The sequence below is a fragment of the Plodia interpunctella genome, chromosome 6 (assembly GCF_027563975.2).
Source record: "Plodia interpunctella isolate USDA-ARS_2022_Savannah chromosome 6, ilPloInte3.2, whole genome shotgun sequence".
Classification (NCBI taxonomy): Eukaryota; Metazoa; Arthropoda; class Insecta; order Lepidoptera; family Pyralidae; genus Plodia; species Plodia interpunctella.
Window position 1 is genome coordinate 5,641,167 of NC_071299.1, and position 21,800 is coordinate 5,662,966.

General features: G+C 32.5%; 2 protein-coding genes across 16 annotated transcripts in view; both read right to left on the bottom strand.

Annotated features, from left to right (window-relative positions):
• The window catches only part of sif (still life), a 99,011-nt gene extending 98,834 nt beyond the window's left edge, over positions 1–177 (bottom strand). For 9 of the 14 annotated variants that reach the window (XM_064436012.1, XM_053746422.2, XM_064436009.1 and 6 more), the window contains exon 1: positions 36–176. The gene's annotated coding sequence lies outside the window, so the exon portion shown is untranslated. Of the gene's footprint in view, positions 1–35 lie in introns of all 14 variants that reach the window. The other 5 variants (XM_053746429.2, XM_053746426.2, XM_053746431.2 and 2 more) reach the window with 4 other exon arrangements.
• A 964-nt stretch (positions 178–1,141) lies between these two features.
• Positions 1,142–21,150, bottom strand: lin-28. Of its 2 annotated transcripts, XM_053746445.2 has the most exons (6): positions 21,129–21,150; positions 18,751–18,879; positions 6,535–6,665; positions 4,733–4,905; positions 3,945–4,065; positions 1,142–3,424 (listed from the first exon to the last, which is right to left on the bottom strand). In XM_053746445.2, exons 1-6 carry the CDS (start codon positions 21,133–21,135, stop codon positions 3,344–3,346), a joined length of 642 nt encoding a protein of 213 aa, XP_053602420.1. In that variant the 5' UTR covers positions 21,136–21,150; the 3' UTR covers positions 1,142–3,343. The 2 variants fall into 2 exon arrangements, with proteins under 2 accessions (XP_053602420.1, XP_053602421.1); XM_053746446.2 differs by lacking the exons at positions 18,751–18,879; positions 21,129–21,150 and adding an exon at positions 13,656–14,048 and having other exon boundaries at positions 1,144–3,424.
• Between the last annotated feature and the right edge of the window lie 650 nt (positions 21,151–21,800).

A 21,800-nucleotide genomic window follows, 5' to 3' on the forward strand; every position in this document is an offset into this window, starting at 1 on the left:
AGTGCCGCAAATGTGTGGCATTAGAATAGCCTTACCTTCTGCAAACCGTGGTTTTGAATCCTGGCTGCGGTCCAACTAGCGATTTGAAACGTAAAGATTAATTTTACTTTGATGTAGTGCTAAGAACGTCAGAATGCAAACATGACAGATTTGCAAATCGTCAGGTATTAAAATTTGTCACAAGTGATCAAAATATTAAAAAGACAGATTAGCAAAATGACAGGGTTTCGATATGACAGATGAGTAAAATGACAGATTTTAACTTAAAGACAGAGTTGCTTTCGCATTATATTAAGTAATATTTGTATTTGTTTGTATTATTTATTTTTAAAAGGACACCTTCATCCACCGTTTTACTGTTGATTTCAGTTTTTGAAAATGTAAGTTGATTTATTCAGACAAAGAATTTTGTTAATAATAATATTACTAGCTTTTTAAATTTATGTTGTTTATACAGACAAATATTTTTTTTGTTATTATCATTATTATTCTTATTTACAATCCTTATTATATTTTTTTTATTCAATTCGACATTGACCTGTCAATCTGTGAATCTGTCATTACGCGACTCGCTGTCGTCTTTGCCAATGACGTGAATCTGCCATTATGGGAATCTGTCTTTACGCCAATCTGTCATTATGCAACACTTGGCATTATGGGTTTCTGACAAATCGCTAAAACATTTTGCATTTCTGACGTTCTTCATCCAAACCAAATAAGTTGTATCTTGGAACAAATATCTTATTGAACCTTCTATGCTAGCTACCTTAAATCACGCTTTGCATTGAAACATTAAATCAAAATATCAACAAAGTTTAAATAAAGTTTTGGCATGACCAAAATACTTGTTAAAACCTACAAACTTACCAAATTTTCTTTGTTGCAAAAGCCTCTTTTTAATATCTCTATACAGATATTACAAAATAATAATATAACTAACCGGCAATCTGAATAAATGAAAAAGGAAACATAGTTATTAATGTTTCGGTAATTCTGTTTATTATAATAAAAAAAGTTATTTATCTGATGAGATTTAATGAGACTATCTATTAAAATATCACTATAACATAATAAAAGGTGATACAGTGTGGTATAAATAAAAGCCATATCATTTTAAAATTTTTATTCTTTGAATAATAATAAAAAAAAAACAAGTTTAAACTCTAAACATAAGATACAATCCTTAAGAATTCGGCATTTAGCAAAAGATATTTCAGTTAATAAAAATGCTAGAATTTGTAAAATGTTAATTAACTTATCAATAAACTCTATTTAACGAAATTAAATTATGAGGTAGATGTTTCCAAATAGTCTTTCATTAAAATCTTACTTACAGATAATTACATATAACTACTTACTTATGTATCTAATAGAAAACACAAGAAACCCGTAAGATAATAATACCTATCTTCAACATAATAATTTTGTGGTACGTAATCTGCATTAATTTATCATATTATGTTGAATTGTCTTTAAATTTAAAGATTTTTAATTTTCACAAAATGCATAAAATATTACACGTCGTTAAATATTTTAATGATTTCGTCTGGTCTGCCAGAAACAACTCGAGACTTATTACATTAACAAAACGTATTTATTCATTTACGTAGCCAGTTGAATTAGTAAAATATCCATCTAAATAAGTGTGAAAAAAATTTTACATACAGACCTATTTTTGATGTGTGTTATAAAAACATCTTTATACTACTCAAGCAAATTTTTGAAAAGTGCCTACATCACTTGAATTAACGTTGTTGTTGCCCAAATTAAGTACCTAAATTATTAAAATAAACTTTAATCTTATTAATAGGTTTTGAGCAAACATAAATTACGTTTTTACTTGGCATCAGTTCACTAAAATATATTTGTACTATGCGCTCCAGATTAAGAGTTATATAATTAACTTAAGATTTAGAGTAAAAAAGTTAATTGATTCAAAATTATAGCAAACACGATACCTATTTTAAAATTATTTATTTATCCATATTGCAACAAAAAATATTTGGCTTTGGCACGTCCTCAACACCCCTGAAGCAATCTATAATCGGTCTAGCACACTTCCATTAAGTCAACAGTAGTTCACTCACATTTACTTCATCAACATTATGGCATTTAGTATTTTCAACATGAATTGTTTAATTAGCTTAATACAAAATAAAATAAATGAAGCCAAATTTAATAAAAATAACTTTAGAAACGTGTATAACCATTATGTTATCAGTACCTCTCATAATTGAAAATCGGTACAGATCCTTGAAAAAATCTGCTTTACACCTTGAAAGGAAATTACTTGCTTGTGCTGGTGTGAACAAACCATTAATGTATGCATTGAATATTGGGTACTTACTACTCATTTTCAAATTAATCTTGCCCTTTACAAACTACACCTTAAATAAAATTAACCTGATTAGAGCAAAACAGACATTAAAAATTAAATAAATGGACATATCAATAAACATGCATGAAGATAAATCGACATCACTAATAAACAAATTCTTTTGACTATTCTTGTGGTGATATTTATGGTGTGGTATTAATATTATATAAGTTTTAGGATTTATGGTCATTAACTGGATATCAGTTTCAAATAATTAATACATAGGTACTATAAATTATTTCTTTTATAGTATAATCTTTTATTATTTTCATTTATTCGTAATTATTTATATTTTAGTAAAAGAGTTGAGAACTGCAACTTCATTTTAAAATCAGTGGATATAAAGTAATAAATTTCACAAGATTTTTTTAAATAATGACAAATGATGTCATATCTATTACCCTACATCGATCTCCATAAAGTTGTTCATAGCCTGCAATACTTAATGTCTAAATATGGGTATGTAATACTAAAACTAACAAATTTTGACATTACAAAAAATAGCAACAAATTTTAAAATTATAATAATCATATGAACACACACTTAACTTTGGGTAAATACGATATACGGTAAATTTAAGATATTGACACTCGAACACATAAAGTTTGTACTTACGTTACATTTGCAAATATAGAGGTAAATTTTAAGTATACAGACAATAATATGTACTTAAAGTTTGTTTTAAATTATTATTAGTGAATTATTCAGTCTTGCATAGTTGTACTTCTTGGTAAATGAGGTAGATAAAGATGATTGCTTAACATAATTTACATGTTTGTTTTTAAGCGATTACTTTTTTGAATACAATGGCAATTTTGGCATTGGAATGAAAATTTAAGTCTCATAGAATTCAATCGTTTATCCGAAAAATAAAGAAACGATATTTAACGTAAGTATAAAATAACTAATAAATGCCGCTCTATATATCAGTTTCTTTTTTTATTTCTTCCATTGTAGTGATGCAGTTACGACTGCTGCGGACTGCCTTGCTGACTGTCTTGAGAGCTGCCGGAGCTTTTTGACTGAGGCTCGTTTTTCTTCTCAACCTATAAATAATAAATATACAAAAAAAAAATATTTTAAATTAATCAACAGTATAAGGCAGTATGGCTGAATATGCGCTGGCGTGGCGACCTTGCTAAGTTTAACATAAGGTGGCACATTGTGGCCCACGAATGTTTTGTATGATAGGATCGGGAGAGATGCTTTTTCAACGAGTTGTTAGCTCGGACAGCATACGACAAGATATACTAATGCCTCTATTACCGCAGTTGTGTAATAGATTTACGATACCTAATATCTTTGTAATTATTTAGAAATATATGCACGCGTGCATTATATGGACGTAAAAATGTCTCTGGTGCAAGTGGCTCATTTTTCATGGGTTAAAGGTCCGGCAATTTTAAAAACCCCGAAAAGAAAAAAGCCTAAATAAATGACATCAAATAACTGAAGAGTAACAAACAACTGAGGTTTATTTTACGACTTAAGACCATACTATGGGACTATGTGGAAATGGTGATAATGAATAGCGCCGTGTGTATATTTAAAGTTTAAAAACAATACCTTCACAGGGCAGTCGGCTATAAGATGGTCTTCGCTCTTGCAGTTATGACATCTCTTTGGTTGCGGCCCGATACTGCACTTCGCAGCTATGTGGTTGGCGAATTCACCACAATTATAGCAACTGAAATTAAATACAAATTAGTATTAAATATAAGTATTCATTAAAATTCTAAAATGTATATTTTTACTACCGAAATTTTGGAACAGAAGACATAAACATCGTTTAAATTTTTCAAGACGAGCACGTCTCTTTCTATATCGTATTGAAATTCTCATTTATGTAACTAGGTATATGACAGTGTATTTTTAATTTTTGTGTCTATTTCTCAAGTTGTTTTTTTAATGATATAGTACCAAGTAGTAGATATTTAATGTTGTTACCCGTGATCCCATCGCGTCGTATTAGACAAGGTTATAACTAGGGGTTTGCCAGGCGCTAACTCTAAACATAATATACAATAAATAAGTAAATAATTATATACAAACATATTTCATATCTTAATTGATGATTAATAAGATTGAATCATGTCAAGTCAAATCGCTAATGAGTCTTTTCAAATGTCGCCGCTTTGAAATATGGCAAATATTATCTTTTTATTATCTTAGTACGATAGACTCAGTTTTCTTACTTCTTCTCCTAATTGAAGAGCTTATAAACTGCATGTAGGAAGTAGAAAATAATATATTATTCTGTATCTCTCTCATGTGAGCGTCTCTCGGTTTATTCCTCAGCCGTTCAGAGTTTGTTGCTTAAGTATATTTCTATCAGAAATTATTTCAAAACTCACCGTATTTTCCTGAAGCGTTTCTTGGAGAGCGGCCTCCGATGGGAACCCTGGCAGTCGGCGGCGGAGGGCCCCGATACCCTCGTGGCCTCCAGCCCCTTGTCAGACTCCTTGCACTCGAACTCAACCTCCTCATCATCACCCAGGGAACGGAATCCGGTCATTTGGATTGCACTCTGAAATTTAAAAAAAAACCTTTTTGTGACTGTTGCTTATTTATGAGCATTATTCGAAATCATTGTGAAATATGCCTTAGATATTTAAAATATATTTATGTTTACATCAATAATTATATATTTATTTTTAAGTTACAATATTACGACGCACGATTTAAATTAACTTATAGTTTATTTCATCAGGTATATGACATAAACTAGTTAAAAATCAAATAAAAATGTCGTTGTTCCTACGAGATCAGTTACTGGTCTTATACGAATGGAAAATTTAATAATATTCTCTTACTACTGCAGTGAGTGATAATAGGTAATAGGTTCATACTTTTACTATAGAATTTATTTGGGATATTTAAATATATTTATTAAATTAAATTCATTCTATTTCAGAGTCTCCCAATAAACCCACTATCTAGCTAAACATGGCCTTCGAGTTCTGTGACTGTTTACTCTGTCTACCCCGAAAGGGTTGAGCACAATAAGATACCTATAGAATATACCAGATGAGATATAACATTTTGAATTTTCATCGAAGTCGTATTTTTTCTGTTTAATGTTGATTGATATTATAACAATTCAGAAAAATACGGAAACAACACACACATACAGTCTAAAAGCAAAGTTTTGTGAGAAAAATTAACTTATCGTCAACGATAGTCTTGACCCAATATAGATTTTTACTACTGGCGACGTTGCAGCCGAACGAAGTACAAGTTTGGTGGCGTAAATACATAGAAAAAAAAAACATCCGGCCTTGATAAGCCGAACAAACAAATAAGCACTATCGGGTCAACCGCTAGATACTGCTCCGTCAATGAATGTATTTTTTACTATTCAGAGTTTCCTACTAGAAATATTTAGATATTTAATTACTCAAATCGGCTACTGAAAGGAAGACCACGGACATGGTGGAGCGACGACTTGACGATGACGTTTGAGCATTCGAGAAGAACTGGCCGGAGAATGCTCTTGAAAGAGAGGTTCGGTTGTAACATTGCAAAGCAATGGTGCTTACCACATCTTGGCTTGGTGACCTTTGCCCAGCAATAACAATTATTTTCGTTCACATATTTATCGATTCATAGGAATTTTTTCGACATATTTTGACATAAAATCAATATATCTTTATATAATGAATACTAACAAAAACTGTTACAATTTCATGAAGACTTAAACAAATTGTATTAAATGTATTTTAAAATTGAAAATAACAGAGCCGCGTTTTTAAGCCCGGATGTATGCCACCTCGATATTATCAGTAACATCTTCCCCAATTACTTATAGCAACATACCCTTGTTAAGAACTGAGTACATTATTTAGTTTGTGAGCAATTATGTTAATACGGGTGTTTAAACTGTGTCAATTCTGTATTCTTAAATAGTTTTATTTAATAATTTTAACGAAAGTTGTCACAAAACAAAGCAAAAGCAAACATTTATAAAACTAAACGAAACCTCAAATATTTATGTATGTGTTACATGAATTTTATAGTAATTATTTGTTGTTACTTTATAAATATCATACGATCATATTTAATTAAACACATGTGCTTATTTTCAAATATAAGCTAAATCAAATGCCACATTTACTCTTCAAATAAATTCTAATTTCCAAACATTTTTTTTATTTACCTGATGAACAAAGACATCCTGGCCACCGTCGTCAGGGGTGATGAACCCCCATCCCTTAGCCACGTTGAACCACTTGCAGCGCCCGCGCCGCGTCACCCCTACCACCCCGCTGGTGCTCGCACTACCCGCACCTGCAATCAATTGCATTCTATTCACTACCCTGCTATTCAAACATCAATGTGACATTCCATGAATAAAGGTAACTTATGGAAGGCAGTCGCTTAAGACGTTTCACTTGCTCATTTTTATTACAGATGCCAATAAGACGTCGTAAGCGACTGCCCTGCATTAGGTACCTTATCTCGTGGATCATCACAAAAATCATCACAGAACGTACTTTTTAAAACTTACTTGTATCCAAAGATCTTAAAAAATATATATTTCAAAGAAATGTCGTGTTAATTTTTTTCATACATGTTTCTAATTCCTTGACATAAAAATAAAAATTGCGCTTCATTATGTTGTAATTTTAAACAAGACATCTTAAATTTGAAATATGGTCACACATAAATCATGTAGTCGTTATCACAAACCCTTATCATGGTTGCTTCAGATAGTACTTACACTCCGGAATACGTTACAGGAAATAAACCTACTCACAAATATGAAGAACATGTGCGTGTCGGAAACTAACAATGGTCATTTATTAAGTAATAAAGCTTTAGCTTTAAGCCTGAATATTGGTTCATATTCTAGCTCTAATTGAGCCTTATTCGTATAAGAACAAATTGTGTTAATTAATGAAAATAGATACTATATACAGCCCGTGTTAAACAGTGAAATTCCGAAGAATTTACTAATAGTAAAATAGTAATTGCATTAGGCAAATCGCCCCTTCTAAATGCATTCATAAACTTCTTAACGCACGGAAATCTATTAGCAATAAATAAGGCCCACGATCGCTTGCTGGACTAAGAAAGGGTACTATTCCCCTTATCGGGGTCCTTCACAAAAACGTGGGAAAAGAATTAATGAATAGACTCCTCTTTTTATATGAAACTATAGATATTAACCTCAAAACTTATTTAAGCATATTTAATTTCTTTTTCTTATAACACTTTTGTGCTTTTCTATTGCAAATCACGAAATTATATTGATAGCAGTATTATTAAGTTTACTACGCGTCTATTGACGAAAAAATGACTAATCAAGTCAACACTTCCGGTCAATTTAAGTTATGGTGCGTAGTTACACATATTACTACGTTTTCCTACAAATCGCAATGCGGATATGTCATGAGTGACTAATCATACGAGTTAATGTATCATTCATAGTTTTCAGAAGATCACGTTTAAGTTCATCATTTAAATTTCTTAGAAATTTAACTGATGCGTAGAAGTAGCTTTATGATTAAGTTCAATCTCAACTTTTATCGCTTTATAACAATAGCACATAACTGGATTTGTTATACATATCACTCATAATTTTGAACAATAAAAAATTTAAAAAATTTGGAATCGAGCGGAAACCCTGTTTTTCGGGCACTGATTCTAAAATGTTTTCATGTCATAATTATTTTCAAAACATAAATAATTAATTCATATTAATTTATTTACCAAGTAATTGTATGATGGTGTTATTATGTTTTACCTTTTTAAGTTTACAAAACTCATAAAAAGCAGTGTTTTTCTTTTTAATAAACCATTTTAAAAGTTTAATTATTGAGTGATATGATAGTGATTTTTAGTTAAAAACTAGAATTATTTTATCCGTGTCAACGGTTTACTGAAAAAAAAAAGTAAAATGTTTATAATAGGTATCAGCTATTATAAACATTATCTAAAGTAAATAAATCATAAACATAAACAAATTGAAATAAACTCATCAAATGGTTTACTGATTCGATTTTCCTATTGAGCTAAGCACATTATTTACATTTGGATGTGTCGGTATGTAAGCTAAGCATTATTTCGGGCCGCGGTAAAAGTTGAGGCGCACGTGGCCGCGACTGGAAGAATGTTCGGTATTTAGGTTGCCTTTCTGGTACCTTTTCATTCATTGCCGTAACACTGCGCCTAATGGGCCCGTCATACCACACCGCGGCAGCCGCGCAGCCTCATTGACCAACCGTACGAAATAACTTTATTGCTACCGATTTATTTATAAGAAATTGCATATTGCATTTTATGTACATTTTTAACGAAATATGATAAGATGGATAGATGACATGTTTTCATGTTATAAATGAGCAAAGTAAACTAATTCTTCAAAATCGACACTTTAAACTTTAAATATGAGTAAGTACTTACTTATTTCAAATGTATTTCAGTTTTATATTTATTTAAAGTTGATACCAATGAGTGGTGCAATAACTTTACATCTTCAAAATCCGCATGTCTTTAATGAGTTTAAAGTCTTTAATGAAAATAAAGTCATTATCAAAATGCAGGCATACAGTCAAAAAATTCATATTTACACGGGAAATTCAGTTACTTAGTTATTACCATAACTAAGTAACTATGCGGATGGTATTTCAATATATAATACCCAAACAATGCATTAAATAAAAAAAACATTATTTTAAGTCTTTTTTAAGTCTGTCTTTTTTAGCCCTCCTCTATTTAATTTTCCTCTATTCCCATATTTAAAGTCTTTATCGTGATGATGAACTTAAATAATTTAAGTAGCTTCTTAAAAAGCATGTAAATTTCTACACGATTAAATTAAATTAATTGAATAATAACTGTAATTACAGACAGTATGTATGAATAAATCTCGAGAACTGTTGCATAAATTTAAAATATAAAGTGGATTATCTAGCTATAATACGATAAAATTGTGATACTCATGCATTATGGTTTTATTTTTACGTAGTATATTAAGAATACTAAAAAGACTGAGACTCTTACAGACAGATTCTTGGTAAGTATAAAAATGGCAAAGTACAAGCATTTCTAAATTTTATTTTAAAAATTGCACTTACATTTTGCCCACTTTGTCACATTCATCTCTATCAACATATTTTTGTCAAGTGATTTATCTGACATGATAATTTCTTTTATGTTATCCTTCTCTTCGTAAGCTGGCTGGTGTTGGATAAGTTATTTCTATTTTAATATCGAGTACATTTCCGTTAACGAAAATAGTGTTACTTGTTTTGGTTTTTAAAGTTAAAACGTTTTAGTTAACTGAAGTACTTAGCTGCATATAAGGAAGCGGTGAGTGAGCATAGATCAAGTGGCAGCAAAGGTGCATCAAGACTATGTATCTGTTTTGTACATTTGTTTACTCAGCACGTTGCGCGTGAGTCGGTACGCCGTCTCCCTCCGCACCCTCTCCGCGCCTGCATCCCGCGCCAACTACATACACTTCGGAATTTCTATGCAACCACGCATTCTTGGGCATGCGTAACTTCTGGTTGCATATCATTATACCTCACAAATATTTGATAGTACATACATTTTCATTTTACTCGTTTAACGACTCATGTACTATCGCGCTAGGTACGTGCGTCTACTACGTGAAAGTATGTTTCAATGTTAGTATTTTTGGAATGGTTTAATATATTCAAAGTTGAAAATTCTATAGCACATATTTAAAATTTAGTATATTAGCTAATAACTAGGTATAGATAAGAATGCATTTACCTAGCATTCGTCTAGAAAGCAGATACCTTGATATTCTTTTTTGTAAGCGGTACCTTTAAAGTAAAATATTTTTTAAACAATGGCCTACATAACTGAAGTTTCACATTATGCGCAACATACGTCTATAGGTACCTCGATTGTCGAGTTGTTATCACATTTAAAACAAATAAACACGATTTTATGGCTTTGTACCAAATATACCCGGATGGACATTGACTCAACGAATGCCAGTCTCTGACACGGGAATCGTGACATTTTCTTGTTTATTGTTAGTCTACAGCGATTATACTATTTTAGGACATGGGTTAATTTAAGCTATGTTATTTTAAAAGCAGGAAGGGGAAATACTATGCATATTTTAAGTCGGACTTTTAACCGCCAGCTCTCACCCTCACGACTAACGTCTTACGATAAAGTGATTACGATGTGCTCTATTGTTATATCGGTCTAAACTCATAATTAACATTTTATACTTACAATGATTTGAACATTTTGTTTTTATCTTAAAATCTTTAGGGAAAGAATTAATGAGTATCTGCAGCTCACGAATCATTAACTGCACCATTACAACGATTCACACGAGTATTAATTCAACAAAATAAATTAAGTTAATTTCTATTTTCTATTGGTTTGATCCTGATTTCCAAGACCTCCGTTACAAATTTAAAGTATATGTTTAATAGGATATCTACTAAGCTACCCTTCCAATGTCTTCAGCACACTTCTCCTTACTGGCAGCATAATAAATTCTAAAATTAAAATAAATTGCTAGTGCAAAGGTTACTGTACGTTGCAATAAAGACGAGCTTTGTAAATACCTTATTAAATCTCCTTTACCCTTTATTATTAGTGACAATAAATACATGATTTAAATTTAACGTATGAAATTGGAAAACAATGTAAATTTATCAAAAACAAAAATTTTCACAAAATCACAGATAAAGTTGAAATTTTTTATCAGCTTAAAAAAAACAAACGAGTAAATTGTTATTTGCACAAAAATACACTAACGGAATCTGACACCATTGATCTGCCTTGTAAATATCCACAAGATTTCCAGTATGTAATTATATACGGCCTAAAATGCACATGTTTTGATCTGAAGAGTTGTATATAAAAAGCCTAATTAAGCATTTATAGCGTGAGAACTTCGACGATGCCTCGCATTGATATTTGTCATGGTAAATCGTTGATGTGTTTGATTTGGATACGATATAAAATATGATATGATGGTGAAAGAGTTTTTATATAAATTACAAATTCATTTTTACCTAAAATACTTCATTGAATTCTTCACTTGTCTCCGAAAACGCAAATAATTTAGTTCGTTCCATCCCAAATGTATTTCAATTTTAGCTGTATTTATAGTAAATAACCGGCCAAGTGCGTGTCGAGCCACACACAGTGTAGGGTTCCGTAATTTACTACAACATTCCAACATTATTATTATTATTTGTTAATATATTTAAAGTTTGGGAAGTTGTGGATAATAAGAATAGATCTAAATATTTTCCATGAGGTTGTTCGGCCCGTCCCGGCTTCGCACGGGAAAAAACATAATAAATTACACTTAACTTACTTAAACCTTCCTCAGGAATCACTCTATCTATAGTGTATACCAAATTACATTATTCTAGTACTAATAGTTTTTGAGCTAGACTGCGGAGAAACTATGAGGGTTCCTTGTCTGTAAGACTACGGAACCCTAAAAATTAAGGAACTTTTAGAACGAATCTCTAAATGTCAACATTAAATTTGAATTAATTTTAAAAGGACAATTAATTCCCGTTAGCCACGTGGGAACTATCGTCACCTCGCTACATGCGTCTCGTATCTACATGTGTGCAATGCCTCTAAGCATCGCCTAGATATCTCGCATTCTACGAGTAACATGTGACAACAACAAAAATGTAGGATACATTGCCTTGAGTATTCCCATTCTATGAGGTCAATGACATCCAACGTCGTAGAAAATATTCATCGCAACTTCTGGATTTTAAATTTCATTGCTTCTTGTATACCTACGGGTAATAGAAAAAATACAATAGGGTCATGTTTTACTAGCTATAAATCTGTCAAATTTAAAACATTTTTGGAATGCATTATTTGCCCATTCGCAGAAATAGTACTTGTAGAGCAATTTAGTAAACAATACTTGTAGGTACATTGAATGTGTAAGTTGCGCGGTGCATGGTCAGCAAGCAAATCAAATGACCTAAAACGTTGTAGCATTCAGTAGTTCGGCTGTTATCAATCGTAGGCATGGAATCCGACGTGAATCACCGTCAAGTGGCGCTTTGACTATGGGATCTTGAACTGTGAGGGAAAGAGACAGTTGACGGTACCACCATTCAGATTTAATTGACTGGTTACGAGTCGGACCCTGCCGTAGGGACGTTACGTTACTTAACATCGACTTTCTAAACATTCCGGCTACTACCTAAAATAACACGCTCATGGCAAATATTTAAATTTTTAAAAGCTATACATTTGATGCTATACTATCTACCATAAAAATTATAAACTATAGTTATTTTGATAGAAATATCACGTATTATCCCCTTTACGTTAGTGATACTCTACGAAATAACTTTGAAGAATTTCGTAAGAGGAGAGCTTTTATAAACAAAATAGAGCCGGCGTGGAAATATCGATAAACAAGTTCGACACTAAAACTGTGGTATGTTGATGACAAAAAAACGTAGGGCAAGTGGTGGGGAGGGAAGATTAAAGGTCCTCCGAAAATGCAGTCGGTTTCTTACCTAAAACCACACAGGTACACGGCTTACAAAGACGATAATACTAAAGTGTACCCTATCGCTGCAGATTTAGAATTAAGTTTTGAACACGTCGGAGATGCGCTTACGAGTGTGTTGCACGCGCAGAGGCACGCACGCTAGTAACCAAAACGGAATCGTAGGTATAGTAAACAATTACCGCTTCGATGCGTAAACTTCGGTTGATAAGATGTACTCTTAGTCGCAGTTTGATGTTTTTGTTAAAATAATCAAAGAAACGATATTTAATAAATCAAAGAAACAATATTTATTATATAGATATATATAAAGTGGACTTATATCAGTTACCAGTTAACTGGCGTAGTTAGTTTTCTTTCAAGGACTATATTATCTACGTCTCACAACAGAAAAACATTGCGTAGAAAGTGACGTAACTATGTATCGTGCAACGAGTACGTCATTAATTACGATTATATTAATAATTAACTTGTGTTGTTGTTATTTGTCAACGATATGCGAAGTAAACATGCTACACATGTGTGCGACATTTATTACGAAACACTATTAACCTCAATTTGTATATTTTCCAAGATATTCTTACCTCGGGTCGTTCAATTTATTTTTACTTGCACATCCTGATACGGCCCCTGAAAGACTGAAGTGAGATGCTTATATTGTAATTCCCTTACCACGTGTTTTGCGTATGTAAATAACATAAATGTAGTTGTGCTGCTTGAATAAAACTTGAAAAAAAATGGTAATTAAAAAATCAGAAGCGATTTCAAGCGATACTTACTCAAAGAGGGAACTGCATTTCCGCCTTCCCTCCCGCTCATGGTAACTTAATAATCTTAACAGGTATCACAAATATCACCTTGCAACATCCATCCTTCACAGACACAAAAGGCACTTAGTTTTCAGTTCATCGAGAGTTTTAGTTGACGCGCATTAAATATGTTTTAAAGTATCAAAATATGTGTGGTGCAGCATGAGAGCGGGCGCGGGCGCGCGTAGCGACCATCGACGCGTACGCAGCGCGACTGCATCCAAAATGAGTGACAGTGGTGCGGCCGGCAGCAATGCGGTCGCTCCCTTCCCGGATATCGTTAAGCAAGTAGTTTTTAAAATAGAGAAGCTAACGGAACGTGTGCTGTGCCCGAAAGCGCCGACGGCTTTACCCCGCGCCACGAAATGTGTCACTTGACTTGCCTGCGACTATCGTATGATGACTTATATCAGGAAGACGCCGAGCACTCATCAGAATGAGAGACAATATCATGCATACTGATCAAAATGAGCCCAAACATTCTGACTCATCGCTCAACGAAAATAGTAGATTTTTTTCACAACGTGTAACTGCTAGGGTGCTATTTTGGTCAAAACGGAAGGAAAGAAATTTACTACGGTAAAGTTATAGCTGCTTACGTTTTAGTATGTTTCTCATTTGTTTTAATTCAGAAAACTATATAGGAATTAAAGCTCTCATAAAAATTATATTCGTAAATACTCAACCGTTATACATAAAAATTTAACCAACGTTGTTTTCGCAAATGTTTTAAGTATTCATCTTAACTTAGTCGAGTCATATTTTTTAATTTATTATACAATATTTATTATTTTCTATTAATATTTAGGCAAATATTCCTATTTTTTAGTAAATAAGGAGATTTTCAGTAGTCCGACCGTACTTCTACGACCTTAGAAAACTATCCTTTATGCTTCAAGAGTAAACTAAGAATGGAAATAAAAAATCATCGTCATTTATTATTTAATCTCCAAAATGCATACACATTTCTTTATATACTATTGCATAATAGGTTAATGTGCACGTGATAGACGAGTAGACACTTGTCTATTTAATATTCGTGCCTTATCTATGTCAAAAGTCATCAATGTGCCTTACAGAGATAACTTCTATTTATTACTTCTATTTATTCATAAAAATACTTTTACATAGATACAACCTCAGGGCTAGGTCTTGTGACCAAGAGGTGGAAAATTGATGCACGTGTTGTTAGGATTTACGTGGGAAAATATTCTGAAATAGTCACCGAAATATAACTTATCACCAGACTTTTTAGGCTATTGAAACTCATGAGACAACAATGTTTCTAATTCTTCTTCTTTCATAAAGAGCAATAAAATTGTAAGTAAATGCGGTTAAATTCATTTTACTAATTCAGCGTTCATACAGAAACCTACTTACATTTGTAATATATTTTCTAGATTGGCATCCATGTCGTTCTTGTACAATACCTCAGAATGTATTCCCTCGAGTAGAGTTGCCTAATTAGAACTATTCGAAAATAAAAATAGAATATATAAATAAATAAACGGAGAGTTAGTTATGATGAAATTACATATGGCGTCATTCACAAAGCTTTTTGTTGCAAATGACAATTTCACATGCTTTTTCCACATACGAGTATGCCATACAAAGCGTCGTCGTAAAAACGTTGAAATTTAGATCGTGTGTAACTCCAAGCCTCCCCTATGAAGACGTGTCAAAATGTGACGGACTGGCCGGCCGGCTCCATTGTCAGCTATCTAATCCACATACGATTATGCACCGACAATATCCAAATAGTTGACCCACAAGAAAGACAAGTTTTGAAAATAATGAAACGCGACTGATTGTTACCCGCTTTCTCTGATCCGTCCACCCTTCTGTGGAGCTGAAGCTATTTCATTATCTACGATGCGTGATGCAAATCAGAACGCTAATTAATCCATTCTTTTGAGGGGGCCTATCTTGTGACGTTGGTTATAAGTTATAACAAATGCTATTCATTTGCGCATAGAAAGATTGCTTTAGAACTGTTTGAATAAATTTATGGCAAGCTAGGTTCGAGTGCGGGGATTACACTAGATTTTGAGTATATTTATTTTTATTGATAATTTTGTACAGTTTACTTAAATTATAAATATTTTCAATATAAACACTACCAGATTGCACCCTACCAAAGAATGTTTATAATCTAAAACGCAGTGTGCATAGTAAGCACATCATTTCAAATAAGCTATTATTCTACTTTATGTTTTACTTATTTATGATGCAACAAATCCGCAAAGCAAACATGTTATTTAATGAAGTTGATTATTTTCAGAAGTTTCAGCAGCTATGGTCAAAACTTCGAGGGCGATTAAATCTTGCACTATTTATTTGGCCTAAATACATGCACAATCACATAACAAAAACTTGGAACTAATTTGATCTTATTGAAAAGTAACAATACCCACACATAGATAAACTCAAAACATTACCCTCGTTCTGTGACAATTGGATAAAATCTAAAGCCAGTACCCATGGTGACATCTAAACATTTCATTTAAAAAAATACATTCAAGTTTACTCCCTAAAATCCATGCTTATTCCTAAGTCAAAAATAAAATAAGTTTTACTAAAAATTCGTAGATGGCAGCGCAATCGACTCCTCATTTGTACTGCCATCTATCTCTAAATGTGGAAACTAAATGGAGCTTTGAAAAGTTGCAAAGCTTGCAAGCAAGGAATATTCCCCTTGGATATGATGTATGTATTGTCGTTGTATTTTTCAGAGGCGGGTCCAGAAGGGGTGGTGCTAGTGTATGGGGTACAACCAACCAGTAGGTATTAAATGTTTATTTTTACAATTAGTTCAAGTAAAAAGTATCACCTGTGAAAGATTCCAGCATTTCAAATATTTAATACATTTACTGAATCTTTTTATTTGCGGTCCAAGAACCAGAAGAAAATCGCACTGAAAACTACCGGAAATTTTTAAATAATTATTCTCTTTTGTTTGAAATTACAATGATATTAATACGATAAACGGGATACCGTTTAGCCCATACTTCGTTTTATAAAGTGAATATCCGTTTTTTTTTAATGTCTTTATAATCCTTACGAATTGTCTAAGAACACATAAGCACATCTATTATCACAGATTTATTTTTTATGTATTTGAAGCAAATTGACGGTGTTGCGTGGAAACGTATTGGACTTTGTCGCCTATCCGTGGCATAAAATATAAACTATAAATCAAAAAATCACCAATACTGAATTAGCTATGGACATTCTCAATTATAGTATAGACTTTGTTCCAAAAGACGGATTACCGTACCAGTATAGCCGCAAGCCTGCAGACCGCATACATCATTTGTTTAAGGTTTAAATTTAAGGACCATTTCGATTTTAAATTTGTATTGTTTTGGTGCAATCGAATATCCTAGAGCACAAAATAAACCTCTACATCTAATAAAGTCCATTGTCGGATTATTTACAAGATTTTATTTAGTTTCACCGGTCCCAATGTTTGTCTGTATATCAGTAATTAAACATTGTAAGTTAAATTTAATTTATTTCCACTTGTCCCATCAGGATAGACTTTCAACGAGAGAACTCCTCAACGGTTTACAGCACGGTTTGCTACTCTTCGTGTTTTTTTGTCACTCGTTGAATCACAGGCTTATATTATATTAGGTCCTTACATATGAAATTGGCGTTTTGTTGTACTGGCCACTTTAATCACATTTTTCTCCTCTTTGGTTAGGAATTCCAAATTCAAATTTATACAGCTATTTACACATGTATTTGTGTTTCGTTAACCGTCATTCATTTGTTTTTTTTTTCTTCTGACTTTTCTGTTTGCGTCACTCAGTTTACAAAATGGAAAACTTTAAATATCACGTTATTTACGAGTACGAGTTCCACCGTGGCACCAGTGCTGCGGAAACGGCTCGAAGGGTTAATGATGTGTATGGCGATCGTGTCACAAAAGAAAACAGTGCGTTTTTGGTTCCAACGTTTTCGTTCTGGAAATTTCGACCTACAGAACAAGCCCCGTGGACGGCCGGAGACCCTAGTTGATAATGAAGAATTGAAGATTGTGGAAGCGGATCCATTGCAAACCACGTCCGAGTTAGCTTCAGGCTTCGGTATTAGTGATAAAACTATTTTAATCCACAAGCAAATTGGGAAGATTATGAAACTTGAAAGGTGGGTACCTCACAAATTGAGTGAAACAAACCGGCAAACGCGTGTCGACTGCTGCATTACATTACTTAACCGGCACAATAATGAAGAGTTTTTAAATCAAATCATTACTAGTGATGAAAAGTGTATTTATCTACGATAATTGGAAATGCTCATCGCAATGGCTGGACCCTGGCCAGCCAGCTAAATCCAGCCCCAAGCAAAAATTGACCCAAAAAAAGTTACTTGTAAGCATTTGGTGGACTAGTGCCGATGTCCTTCATTACAGTTTTCTCAAATCTGGCCAGACGATTACAGCAGACGTCCATTGTCAGCAATTGCAAACTATGATGGAAAAGCAAGCTGCTAAACAACCGACGCTGGTCAATCGCTCCACGCCACTGCTGCTTCACGACAACGCTAGACCACACACTACACAACAGATGGCTACCAAATTAGAGGAGCTTCAATCGGAATATCTAAGACATCCACCATGTACTCCCCGGACCATGCTCCAACAGGTTACCATTTTTTTCGAAATTTAAATAACTTCTTCCAAGGGGAAAAATTCAACTCCGATAGGGCAGTCCAAACTGCCTTCAAAGATTTTATTGATTCCCGTCCGAATGGTTTTTTTATAAAGGGATCAATGAACTACCTATGAGATGGCAAAAGTGCATAGATAATAATGGTTCTAACTTTGATTAAATAAATATATTATATAAAAAAATATTCGACTTTTTGTTCCTCCTATACCAAACGCCAATTTCATATGTAAGGATCTAATATTAACCTTATCTAATATTAAAGTCAATTATCTGATGACAATAAAAGCTAGAGGCAAAAATGACATTTTTGTTAAATATTTTGTTAATTGTTTTACACTTTACCCAACGAAAATTTAAATCCAAGGAGATATTAAAAATCGTTACAATACCATTGACATAGACTGGCACCCCGTTGACATTGCCGTTGGTGATAACAGTAACAGCTGGTTTGGTGGCATCGTGCGCCTGCGCCGTCGCCCACGCAGCCGCCGCCGCCGCCGCTGCGCACACGCTACACTCTGAAAAATGCAAATTTCAGATTTTTATTCCTCTGTCTCTTTCATTAGAGCATTTTCCAGTTACTTCCCTAGCCACATAGCGTGCTGGGCTCCGGCCCAGGGCTTCCTACTTTACCTTCCTACTGTTTCATCTCCACTATCAGCATTAGTAGTCAATTCAATTATTTATTTGTATAAAATACGGTAGATAAACAATGCATAATTGGTAGATTCAAGGAAATAACTATATATATCCTGTAACTAGTAACTATAGTATACTGTATAAAATAACTAAATATCTATTTTAAATAGTATACAAAATTTTATTACAGGCAAGTACTTATTATACTATTATTAATTACTACCTATGTACTATTATTACGTTTAGATAATATAATCAAGAGGCGGGGCCTGATGACTTGTAATACAGGTGTATTCCTAGTACAGGCGTCAGCTCCCACAAATTCAAGTTGTTAATTTTGGTACTTTAATTTAATGTAATTAATATTAAGATTTCTTGTTTTGTGGAGAGAAATAAACACTTATTATTATTATTATTATGTTTTTATCACTTTAAGCTCTCAGCCGAGGCTGGCATTCTAATGATAGACACGGGCCATGACCAAGTGGCTATCATTTTTAGGGTAGATTAAGGGGGTCAGTCCGTGTGTCGTTGGTATTTATGTTGTAGGTGTCAGTGTCTGTAGAGTCCATAAACTTTCTAACTATTCGACAGGTATTAAGAATTGCTGCTTTCTGCATATAAATATATGTAACGGGTTTGAGATTGAGTAGCTTGAGGGAATTATGCAAATGCTTGGGAATGACACCAGTTGTGGACAATACAATGGGAACTATGAAAACTTTATCTTGATTCCATATCCTATATATTTCATCTTTTAGGTCTGTGTATTTGTGAATTTTTTCTGTAATAGTTTTTGTGAGATTATGCGTATTCGGTACTGCTATGTCTATAAGGTATGTAGTTTTATTTAGTTTATCTTGTAGTACAATGTCAGGTCTGTTATAGTGTATGGTTCTATCGGTAAGGATGCTTCGATCATAATATAGTTTATGATTATTATTATTATTATTATTATACAAAATATATAACCAATATTAAAACATTTCAGTCAATTACAAATCAGAATTAAAATTCAATATTATTTCTGTTTTTATAATATGTTATTCAACTTCTTATAATAAAAATCTATAATAAATGTAAAGACTTGAAAAATCAGTTTCGCTGCTGCGTCGAGTTTGATGAAACTTGAAATAGATATAGTTACTGACCGGTGTCAAACATAGGCGCGAGCAACATCTAGTATTTATTAAAAGTGGTGCATAAATATAATAATATGAAATGGTAATTAATTTTTAACATAATTTGTACATAATGCTATTATTTACAAAAACAAATTGTATTATTTTCATACTTTTTCAATATCATATGATAATTAATTTATTATATCTTTGTCATATATATTATATTTATGGAATTAATGACTCCTTATTCTCAAAGAATAAATAAACGTATTAGTAACATAAAATATTTTGTTACTTCTTTCTCTAAAAAAAATATGTGCATTTTGATTTCTTATGATGTTTTTTTTGATGTAAACTGTTGTGAATTTTTCCTTGGATATAAATTTGTCTCCAGCTCATTTCTAATATTAGAAAAGCTTAGCAACCCTTCATTATTTTTCTATTTATTGTAAGTACTATTTACTGGATGACAGGTTAGGTAAGTTAAACTCTACATCTGAGGCATCCACTGTTGTCGAATCCAATATAATTCCAGTTTTTAATCCAGTCTTATTGGCACTAAATAAAAGATCGTATTATAACATTTACAGTACATAATTCACTTACATTTTTTATATGTAGTATATACTCTCGATTAAAATAAAATTTTCCGCTATAATATTGTTGTAGCTGGAATTCTACGCATAAAATATTGTGCTTCTTACTTAATAAATTAACTTATGGTAGGTATATAAAGGTATATAAATAGGTAGGTATGGTATACAATCTTACATCTGCAGTAGGTACCTAGTTAATTTTAACGTATTGAAGCAAGCAGAAAATAAATTATGATACATTTAAAATATAATGCACCTACCTGTTAACTATTGATGTTTCTTTTCAGTTTAATTTCGTTAAGGTAATCAAGTTATTGATGAATATCCGATAAAATATAACCTATACAACACAAATATCGTTGCGTAGTTTATATTTGTAGAAATCCATGTTAGTATATAAGAACTTACCCTTCATGTATACGGCGGCCACCCCCGTTCAAATATCGCAAAACAGAGTCACCACATGAAACCCACTCGAAATCATAAGTCATTGAGTCACGGGTCTTTATTAAAAATAGTCATCACAGCACACACTTGTACGTGACATAAATCAGTATATATTGTAAAATAAAAAAAAATGGTTACACCTGCGCAATCGATGTTACTTAAAGCAAATTACTTTGTTATAAGAAATGTTTGTAATTTTTGTTGTTGTTTCGGAAATGCAAAATATACATATACATTATAGAGATGTGATGCGTGGGGCGATTTGCGAAGAACTGCGTGATACGAGTAGTTTGTGAGTGTGGGGACGCGCATGGCTAGGGGGAGCTAAATACATTTACCACTAGTAAATAGGGTCAACTTTTTAAAACCATATACGAAGTGTTCAATGAAACATTTAAAAACAATTTATACCTACAAAATCTTTTATGGAATTTGATACGACGCTGAAAGAATCTTAGACGTAAAAAAAAAACAAAATAAGATGCAAAACAAATATTTTAAGGATTTTGATATATGACTGCGACAGAATCATAGACGTAAAACAAAAATATATGTTCTTACGTTTTTTTTATACTTTATAGAAAAAAAGACTAAACATTTAGAACCCATAAGTAATATATTAAATATATAAAG